This window comes from Lepidochelys kempii, chromosome 8, assembly GCF_965140265.1.
Source record: "Lepidochelys kempii isolate rLepKem1 chromosome 8, rLepKem1.hap2, whole genome shotgun sequence".
Lineage (NCBI taxonomy): Eukaryota > Metazoa > Chordata > Testudines > Cheloniidae > Lepidochelys > Lepidochelys kempii.
The window spans coordinates 96,291,449-96,302,150 of NC_133263.1; the positions used below are offsets into that span (position 1 = coordinate 96,291,449).

General features: G+C 46.4%; 1 protein-coding gene across 1 annotated transcript; it reads right to left on the reverse strand.

The window, feature by feature from the left end:
- Positions 1 to 160: 160 nt before the first annotated feature.
- Positions 161 to 7,359, reverse strand: DMRTB1 (DMRT like family B with proline rich C-terminal 1). The gene is made up of 3 exons (XM_073358070.1): positions 6,942 to 7,359; positions 4,829 to 5,061; positions 161 to 307 (listed from the first exon to the last, which is right to left on the reverse strand). Exons 1-3 carry the CDS (start codon positions 7,357 to 7,359, stop codon positions 161 to 163), a joined length of 798 nt encoding a protein of 265 aa, XP_073214171.1.
- Between the last annotated feature and the right edge of the window lie 3,343 nt (positions 7,360 to 10,702).

Consider the following 10,702-nt stretch of genomic DNA (forward strand, 5'->3'; position numbering starts at 1 on the left):
ACAAATGCCCAGAATTTACCAACCAAAAATGAAAACAATATAGTTGAGAGCTTTTGTTGTATTTTACATACCAATTAGCAGGACACATCAGACATTTTACCATATAAAACAGCTCCCTGAGATCTGATATGCTTCATGCATAATATCGCTCACCTTGCACTTACTTACCAGATGGTTCCTTGGGTGTTTCAGCCAGAAGTGGAAGGGGTGGTGGAATGTAGTGAATCCCTGGCAGAAAGCCCGGAGGTATAAACTGAGGAAGGGTAGGGTAGTAACCTTGTTGGAAATCTCCACCTGCATCTTGCATCTGCACGAACACATAAAGCTCCTTCAGTCCAGATATTGCCTTAACCACCCTATCAAACCACCACCCTCACTTCCAGACCACATGCAGTGAAATCAGTGGCATTACATATGATATGTTAAAATGAAAGGCCATAATTTACTTCACTGGTCAGTATTTTTCTGTTTGTTTTTCTATTGTTAAAACCCTGCTACAGGGGAAATCACAGAATTCTTATTCAGGCAAAACTTCATTGAAGGCAGCCTACCTGTCGAATATAAGTTTTACACCAGCAATGGAATATGAGTGTCTGAGTAAAGACTTAATGATTTGTCCCAAATACACCTGCAGCATAGAACACAACAAATGCAGGAAACGCTTGTTATTAATGAGACACTGAATTAAAATCCATATTTCCAGGTACTACCCTGGCTCCATAACTAAAAAACAGCAGCTGCTGGTGACTTATTTCCTGGTTTGTATTAGGGATCCTTAATGCCAAATGGGTCGTATGAAAATGTATGAAAAGTCAGTCATTACTGTGCACATGCAGGAGCCACTTTTAATCCGCAGTTCAGTTGTTTCCTGTTTTGTTTTTTGTTTTGATGTCCTCATAAAAGTGAGCATCTGTTAGCAATGGCTGGAGACTGGCACAGTAACACATGGAAGTAGGTACTTATATGCATGCATAATTGGATTCAAGAAAGACAAAGTGGGTCCAGTATCTTGTACTGGACCAACGTCTGTTGATGGAAGAGACAGGCCTGCTCTACACTAGAAAAGTAGGTCAATTTCACTATGTCGGTCAGGGGATGTGAAAAATCCACACCCCTGAGCAGTGTCGTTAAGCCAACCTGCATCCATGGGTAGACAGCATAAGGTGAATGAAAAATTCTTCTCTCAACCTAGCTACCACCTGTCAGAGAGATGGATTACTTACACTGAAGGGAAAACCCCGCCCTTTGACACAGACACTGATTCTCAAGCAGCAGTTTTCAGGGGTGCAACCAAGGACTGGGCTTCACCTGCCAGGGCTTGGACTTGGGGAGGGAGTGCCACTGCCACCCCTCGACTCATCTCAGAGGGCACCCAGCCTGTCTGGGTTGGGGGTGGGGCGCAAATCAAAAATTGCAGTGTCACTGCTGAAGAGAGATCTCCCCCTGCCATCAGACGGGTCTGCCTAGCAGCCAGTGACTCCATGAACAGGCAGCAGCTAGCCAAGGAGACATACCACTTCTCTGCTCTGTTACATCAGCACTTCAGGGAGCAGGGCCAAATGGAAGGCAGAAATTTGGGAGCACGCCTCTACACGTTCCCTCTGGTTGTTGGTCCGCAGGTTTGTCTATAAAAGCTTAAAAGTTTCTGGGTAAAAAAAGGTTGTGAACCCCTGGCGTAGGCAGCATCTACACTGAAGCGCTACAGCAGCACAGCCGTGCCATTGTAGCCTTTTAAGTGTAGATAAGCCCAGAGACAAGCCTTTGAGCTACAGCAGGCTCTTCAGGGCTGGGAAAGGTAATCAGAGCGTCAAAGCTAAATACAAGGCGGAGCAGATTGTTAAGCGAGGGGTTAACACATGTTGCAAGGGACCATTCAAAATGGAGTAGGCTATTAACACCTCTGCAGTAATATGACACAGATGGGTTAGTAGGTTACAGATGGTTATAATGAGACATAAAACCAGTATTTCTATGGAGTCCAAGATTCTTAGGCCTTGACTACAGTACCACTTATGTTGGCAAAATTTGTGTCGCTTGGGGATGTGACTGTTCCATCTCCCTGTGCGACATAATTATGCCAGCATATGTGGTAGTGTGCTTCGTGCTGTGTCGGCGGGCGATCTATTCCTACTCACATAGCTACCGTCGCTCATTGCGGGTGGTTTAATTATGCCGATGGGAGAGCTCTCTCCTGTCGGCATAGAGCGGCTACAAGAGATCTTACAGTGGCACAGCTGCATTGGTATGGTTGTGCTGCTGTAAGCTCTGTAGTGTAGACATATCTTAAGGGTCTAGCAAAGTTCTGAATTTAAGCTCCCAGGCTAATCTTTTGAAGGTAATGTGCATGTTTCCTTTGAGGACAATTCTGAAGGTATGTCTATGTTGCAATTAAACACCGGTGGCTGGCCCACGTCAGCTGACTCAGGTTCATGGGGTCGGGCTCAGGCTATGGGGCTGTTTAATTGCTGTGTAGACATTCAGGTTGCAGCCTGGGTTCTGGGCCTCCCGAGATTCCCTTCCCCGCTGACCCATTCCTCACCAGCTTCCCCCTCCAGCTGACCTCTGAGTAGGCTGTTCAAAAATGTTCTGTTGAAACTGTTTTTTGATGGAAAATTAATTTTCAGTAGAACACATTGTTTCAGGTAAAGTGTCTCCTTTCTGCAAAAAAATTCAATTTTTGTTGAGAAACCAATGCTCCAAACCAAATGCCCCAAACCAGAAATATTTTAATTACATATGCTGCTATAGCGCCTCATAAGCAAATGTACTGCAATTCCCATGTCCCCATTCTCCTCTCAGGGCAGTGCTCCTTGGGACTACACCTCCCATGATGCACCAAGGTAGTGCATCCCCCTACAGGGGAGACCAGAGTCATTGTGAGAGATGTTGTTCAACCAGGGAGCCCAGCCTATAGATGAGAGTGGGAATATGGAGCACCTGAAATACAAATCCCATGAGACACCACAACAGCATTTCTGAATCAAAATATTTCAGTTTTTATTGAAATTTGTTTTTGAATTTTTGCCAAAAAATCAAATGTCTGTTATGAAATTAGACAAAAGCTAATTTCTTTCCATTTTTGTTGAAATTTTCTGCTGATTTTTTTTTTTAACCTGGCCTCTACTCCCACCTTCCAGAGCAGCAGAGGGAAGAGCAGAAAGCTCACTATTTAGCATCACATTTCCCTCTACTGTGCCATAACTGGTTGGCAAAGTTTTCACACACACTGTTGCTCTCAAAGCAACCCCTCAGTCTCACACAGAAGCAAGATTCATAGGCTCTGCTGGGAATCGAGTTAAACCCTCTTTGAAGGATTTGGTGGAGGAATAAAAGAAAAATGAAGGGGAACCAGAGAGATTTCCTCCCTTTCCAAAAGAAAGATACAAAAAATTAATACAGAAAAATATGAAAGTACAGGCTTTTTATCATATACTGGTATTTGTGAAAAGCTATTGATAATAATAGTGATCTCCTTTGTAAAGCACTTTGAGCTCTACTAATGAAAAGCACTATAGGTATAAATAGTTATTACTATTATTCTTACCTGTGTGATTAACAATGCATAACTGTTTTAGATTGGTGGGAAAATGCATATACTTTTCACCATTTATGCTGTTAATTTTTTAAAAAAAGAATTAAATTTTTTTTGCAAATCTCTCACTTGGGAGACCCTAAGTCGATTAGTCCATTTCACTTTTCATGTTTCTTGTCAGTGCCACTTTCTGATTCCCACGCAGTAGCACACTGCTGCACATTTGGCTTGCAAACATGCAGGGGGACACAGTTTATTTAAATCCAAACAAAACACTGCTTTAACTGGGTTTTTTTTTGTTTTTTTAAATTTGCTAATCCCATTTCTGTTAATTGTTAAAATATTTTTATTTTAAAAAAACAACAACCAAAAAGGCTGCTTGGCAGTGTCTCAGATGTCAGGTTTTTGCCACAGTGACCTAAGATACCATACATATGGCGATAGCAAGAAACATTTAAACACGGATCTACAATTTTAGGGTCAGATTCATCCCTGTCTCATGCAGTGGCAGAAGAGAAGTTATTCTTGCTGCTCCTATTTTGCTGTTGCTAGAGGCTAAGACATAGGCTAGGGCAGCTATAGAGATCCCCTAAATTGCTCCTGCCTGTCATAGCCCCAGGGGGTTGCAGCAGATGGGAATCACAGTCATAGGTGCCGACTCCATGGGTGCTCCCGGGGGTGGGATGGAGTGGGGGTGGGGCCTGGGGCGGAGCAGGGGTCGAGCACTCCCCCTCCCCTGGGGAACTGAGGAACTCGGTGCCTATGATCGGAGTAGTACTGCCTTCTCCCGTACCGGATCTGCCCTCTCCCAATTCTGGTCAGCTCCTGATCTGTCCCACTCTGGATCTTTCCTATGCCATAACTTCCACCAGGCAGCCAGTTGTCCTGGGGGGGCAGTCCCTGCTATATTAAGAGGATTTCACTGGGGAACCCAGGAGACGTTTTGTGATAGCTATGCTGACACAAACTGGTGACATTTTATTGGTTCATTTTCCCTCCGAATCTTTATCCTTCAAGGCTTCTGCACACACAAATGCCACCGAAGTCGACAAGAACTGTGAGCACAGAGGGCTTGCAGAATCTGGCCCACAACTTTGAACCCATTTGATTTTTCTAGGTTCAGGTCAGACCTTTAACATTATTATTTGTGCCTGTTTTGATCAGCTTATGTATCAAGATACCACTGAAGTAATTAGTGGCCAGGCTAACTTGTCATGGCTACTCTAATGGCAAGATAGCATCCTACAATACAAAGAGCAATGTGTTCAGCAGCAATTAAAAGAAACCACTACTTACTGACAGAGGAGCAGCACTCCCTGGTCCATGGTTGCTAGGGACATGTCTGAAACCTCTTTGAAGGGGGATCCCCGGAGACACTGGTGCTCCTCTGCAGCTGGGCTGATTGATGGCAAAGCCCATGGGGAATGGGTGGTATGAGTACATACCAGAGTACCCAGGATACAGTTTTGGAGGTTCTCTCTCCAGGTATTCTGGGCTGACAACACATTCTTGAGGCAAAGCAGGATGGGCTATGAAACAAGCAGCGAGGAAAAATAAAAACAAGCAAAAATATCACTGCAAACAGTTTGAAGGTAAATAGAAATAGAGAGTCATGGTGCCAAAATCTGTCCTCAGCCAGTGCAATGGAAGGCAGAATCTGACCCTTAGGTTTTACATTCACTTCTTATTCAATTTCTTTTTTTTTAAATTAGAAAATTAGGATTGGGGAGGAAAGAAGGGAGCTCAACGGTGATGGAAGACGGGTTAATACAGCTTTGGGAGAGCAAAGTCTGCCTTATGCATCCTGAACCAAGTTGTCAGCAAACTACTGATTGCAGAATCTCTAATACTTCTGCTGCCGTAACAGGTATGACAAACAGCTAGCTTTCTAGTTTCCTGTGGCAACAGTTAGAAAATAATCACCTTTTAGACTTGTAAATCAAGTATTAAAATTTAATACTGAAATCAATGAGAGGGAATAAAGAGCTCTGTACCCTGTGATAGCTGTCATTTCTACAGAGTTGTTTGCAGTTGGTCCCAGGATATGAGAAAGACAAGGTAGGTGAGGTAATATCTTTTATTGGACCAACTTCTGTAGGTGGAAGAGACAAGTTTTTGAGCTTCACAGAGCTCTTTCTTGACCTCGGGTCACCTGCAGAGCTGTGAGGCTTGAAGCTCCACCAACAGAAGTTGCTCCAATAAAAGATATTTACCTCACCCACTTGGTTTCATTTCTACAGAGTTAATTTTCAAAGAACCACTGTATTTTGCTATTAAAAAAAATCTTGTTCACAAAGTGATATTCCAAAGTAGTGGAATCCCCATCATCTATGACTAGACTATATCTGGGTCTCAAGGCCTCATCCATTCAAATCCCTCCTGAAAGCCCACTTCTCCTGTGAGGCCCATACACATAAAAAATAATCGTTGGTAGATGAGGCAGGGCTGGAACTATCTGAAGCGATTCCTTCCTCCCCATCTCCCAGAGCATCTGGTCTTTCTTGCCTTGTCTCCTAGATTGTTAGCTCTCCAGGGTCCCAGTCGAATGACTAATGTGGTCAGTGGGAGTCTTAATAAATAATAATAATGGATTAGACAAGGCACACACTACATACTCTACTGTGTATAGAACAATGTCAGAAGTGATGGACTAAATGATCATAGGAATTTTCCATCTCTACATTCTGTTTTCTGTTCTTAAATACAAAATAAACTAACTGATTCCAGCCAAATGTAGTCTGTGCTACATAAATCCAGCCCAGGAGCTTTCCTTATCTTTTTTTATGTTGCCACCATAAAATGCCTGCTCTAAACAACTCCAGCAGAAACTCCCCAATTTATCTGTACTTTCTGTTTTTCTGTGTTTTTTTTTCTTTTTCTTTTGCTGGAGGGCATGTTTGTAAATGTAAAAATAATAACAGCTCAGAAGAAAGTGCTCAGGGTGCTCTACTGAATAATCAGGATCTTGTCACAGACTCATTTCCCTCTTAAACAAGGACTAGTAGCACGAATCTATCTTTGCAACAAGGAAACAAGCTGAGGAGCTGCCTACAGTGGTTCCTACAGCTACAAAGTCCATGAGCACAGCTTGGAAACTTTGCAAAACCAACAATAAGTGCAGCACTGCATACAAAACACACTTGCCTGAAAACATGTCCCCGGAACGGGGAAGTAGAGTGAGAGCAGCTTCAACAGCCCTGGGGAACAGGACACCTGGGACCTAAAGATTTCTGAGGCACTAGACAGGCATGGACGATGGATGGACAGACACTGACCCAACAGTACCCACTGATAGATGGACAGACACTGAATGATGGACACAGACAGACAGATGGACACAGAGATAGAAGTTAATCATCTTGAGTGGAGGCCTAAGGAACAGACACCCCAATGCTGAGCTGGTCCCTACCAAAGTCCCCGAAGAGTGGGGAGCTGGGAGCAGGTAGTGCCCTGCGGGTCCTGGTTCTGCTGCTTGCTGCTGGGGTGGTCTTGGCTCCTTCACACCCGGCCACGTGGCTGCTGTGTTCAGAGGTGTTGGGGCCAACTGCAGGAACCTTCCGACCTTTCCCATGAACCGGGGTGCAGGCCACAGGCGGAGACGTCTCTCTGGGTGGGGCATCCGGGTCCTGCCCCTGCATCGCCTTCTGAGCTGCCATGATCTTCTGGCGCTCTGTGATGAGCGCACACTTGTCGCAGGGGCAGAGCTTCCAGCGGCAGTGGCCCGTATGGCCCTTGACTGGCACCACAAAGCCATGGTTCCGGCAGCGGGAGCACTTGGGGGTGCGCAGAGCTGCCTTCTCTGCCATCGCTGCCGCCTCAGCCTGCATGGCACCCCCAGCCAGGCAGGCGCCTAAAGCTCCATGTGCAGCAGAACTTGAAGAAGCTCAGCACAGGGGCAGGGCGGGGCAGAGCCTTGGTGTGCCCACAACCACTAGCTACAATGTCACAACAGCCTGCTGGCCTTTCTGCAAGGAGGAGCAGTTGAGCTCTGCTCCCAGTTAGTGGTAGTGTGCATAGATCTCAGAGCTGCTGGGACAGCAGCAGGTGAGGGAAGAGCAATGCTCCAAGGATCTGGGCAAGAACAGTTCTGCACTTTCTGGCAGCTGGCATCCCCAGCACTGTGGGGCCCAGAGCTACTCTGAGATAGAGCCCTCCATTCCAGCAGGGCTAAGTGGGCAGATCTCCTGCTGGGGATGGAAGTAAGCACTGTGCTGGGGTTGTGAGTGCAGCATGTTGACTTTCGTCCCTTTTCTATGCACTTGCAGGTCCAAGATGTAACAGTGAATCAGTGTGGTTTTGAAAAGAAGACATACAGGGCCAAGTTTGCAAAACCATGACTCCTGATTCTGCACAAGCAACCGTTTGTGGGCACATCCCTTGCATTTGCATGTGCAGATTGGAGAGTAACACACCTGATTTACACATGCAAAAGCAGTGGTTGCAAAAGGGTATTTTTGGCCATAAAAGCGGAATTTACTTGGAGTCCTTTTAGGGTTGCCAGTATTGGTAGGACATATTCCTGGAGGTTTTCGTCACATGACACAATCTTTAATTAAAAATGAATCTTTAATTCCTGGAAACTCCAGGACAGTCCTGGGGGGTTGGCAACTCTGGGTCCTTTCTGCCTTTCATTTAAAAGGCAATCTTCCCTTTTTGATACCCACAGTTACCATCATATTTTGCATGCATCTTATTATACTGGAATCATTATTTCAGTTCCTTTTTGCAAACTCAAATGTATTTTTCTTGAACAGGAGAGAGAGTCTCACTCCTTCAGTAGAAAAAATACTGATTTCCCATTCTGTTTTTTACAATGTTCATCTAATCCAGCGTATCATGACGAGAGCAGAAAGCATGTCTAATTCCTCCAGCCATCTATCTCTCTTTGTAATAATGCTCTAGTTTCAATATTGCTTGTAAAACTACCCGTGTTGTTACTGTTCCACTGGGTTAGCACTAGTATACAGTAGCCCATTTTCAGGGCAAAGCTAAACCCCAGGCAATGGAAGGGAGAATACAGCAAATCTTTTTCAGATGAGAAGAGTTAACCTTGTGACCTTGTGGTGAGTCAGTGGCCTCTACATTTCCTTCATTAAAAGAAAAAACTGTTTAAAGTAAAGCAACAGTTAACCATAAAATAGTCCTTCATTTACGCATCAGCTTCAAGAGCATTGTCACAAGGTGAAGTATGTATTCTTGCTGCTTTGTGAGAGTTTTAATAAGCAATAGAATATGTTTCAAAGTGACACAGATCCTTCCTTGCAGGGCTTGTATGCACCTCCCACTCCCTCTGGGTGGAAATCGTAACAAAAGCTGTTGACTTTGAAACTAGTCTCCTGTCAGACGCTTAGGAGCTTTTGAAAATGTCATCCTAAATGACTTTCATGTGTGAGTTCCACTGGATCTTCCGACTTAGCTTAGGGAAAATTTTCAAGAGTGCTCAAATGACTTAGACGCCTAAGTCCCATTGAAATCTGAGAGTTAGGTGCCTAACTTGCTTAGGCACTTTTGAAAAGACAGCTATTGAAACTTTTAGGTGCCCAACTAGCTTTGAAAATCTGGCCTCAAAAAGTATGTCTACACTGCAATAAAACATAGGTTTGTCAGGCATCCAGTTTTTGACCGGAACGCCCGATCAAAAAGGGACCCTGTCGGAACTGGTCCGCACTGCTGACTGGGCCTTTAAAAGTCTGGTTGGCCGCCTGCAGGAGGGCAGGCAGGGTGCCTGCCCGCCTCTGCGTGGCTCCCAGGAAGCTGTCAGCATCTCCCGCTGGCTCCTAGGTAGAGGGGAGGCCAAGGGGGCGCTGTCCCCGCCCCGAGCTCCAGCTGCGCAGCTCCTATTGGCCGGGAACCCCAGCCAGTGGGAGCTGCTGGGGCACCACCTGCAGGCAGGGACAGAACACTGAGCCACCTGGCTGTGCCTCCACCTAGGAGCCAGAGGGAGATGTCACTGCTTCTGGAGCCGCCTGAGGTAAGCACCGCCTGCACCCTGTGCCCCATCCTGCACCCAAACTCCCTCCCAGACTCCGCACCCCCTCCAACATCCCAACCCCCTCCCACAGCCCCCTCCCACATCCTGAACTCCTAATTTCTGGCCTTACCCTGGAGTTCGCACCCCCAGCCCAGAGCCCATACCCTCTCCCACACTCCAACCCTGTGCCCCAGCCTGGAGCCCCCTGCCACACTCCAAACCCCTCAGCCCAGAGGCCCTTCCTGCACCGCAAGCCCCTCATCTCCAGCCCCACCCTAGAGCTCGCATCCCACCACCAGAGGCAACACCTCCTCTCGCACCCCAACATCTTGCCCCAGTCCTGTAAAAGTGGGCGAGGATGGGGGAGAGCGAGTGACAGAGGAAGGGGGGATGGAGTGAGCAGGAGGCAGTGGCCTCGGAGAAGGGGCAGGACAAGGGTGTTTGGTTTTCTGCAAATAGAAAGTTGGCAACCCTAATAAAATACCCACGTCTAGCCCATGTCAGTTGACACAGGCTCACAGGGCTCAGGCTTCAGAGTTATAAAATTGCAGTGTAGACATTTGGGCTTGGGTTGGAGCTCAGGGTCTGGGACCTCATGAGAGGGGAAGGTCTCAGAGCCAGGCTCCAGCCCGAGCCCAAATGTCCACACTGCAATTGTATAGCCCTGCAACCCAAGCTCCACAAGCCTGTGTTAGCTGATACAGGCCAGCCATAGGTGTTCTATTGCAGTGTAGAAATACCCAAAGTCACTTTGTCTACACTGCAGCCATAAGCCCTGGGTTAGTAGAACTTGCATTAGCAGACCCTGATTTTGTTAACCTAGGGCTTAAGTGTCTACACTCACTTGTAAACCCAGGTTAGGGATTGTTGAACCCTAGGACCCAAACTGGGGCTCCAGCACCTACACTGCATTATGAGGGCCCGAGTCCAACCACCAATATCCTAGACTTCCTAGCACCTTCCCAAAATGTGGCTACTCTATGTGGGAAAATTTAATAGTTCACCAAAGTTAACTATCTAGAGGGCAAAGAAAGTTGGCCTGTGGGATGCTTTTGGTGGACTCCCAGAGCACAATTTCAGGGGGGTTGCAACTACACTGCAAAGTGACAGGGCTTGAACCCTGGGTTCTAGCTTGACTCAGGCCCGGACCCTCCATCTCTGTGGGGTCCTGCGACCCTGGGTCCAAGTCTTGGGTTAGC

Excerpts from the sequence above, each read along its gene's own strand:
- DMRTB1 (XM_073358070.1), bottom strand. The coding sequence starts at position 7,359 with ATGCAGGCTGAGGCGGCAGCGATGGCAGAGAAGGCAGCTCTGCGCACC. Across the intron at positions 5,062-6,941 it reads CCCACTCTTCGGGGACTTTG|CCCATCCTGCTTTGCCTCAA; the intron begins GTAGGGACCAGC and ends CTTGTTTCATAG. Across the intron at positions 308-4,828 it reads GGAGTGCTGCTCCTCTGTCA|ATGCAAGATGCAGGTGGAGA; the intron begins GTAAGTAGTGGT and ends GTGTTCGTGCAG.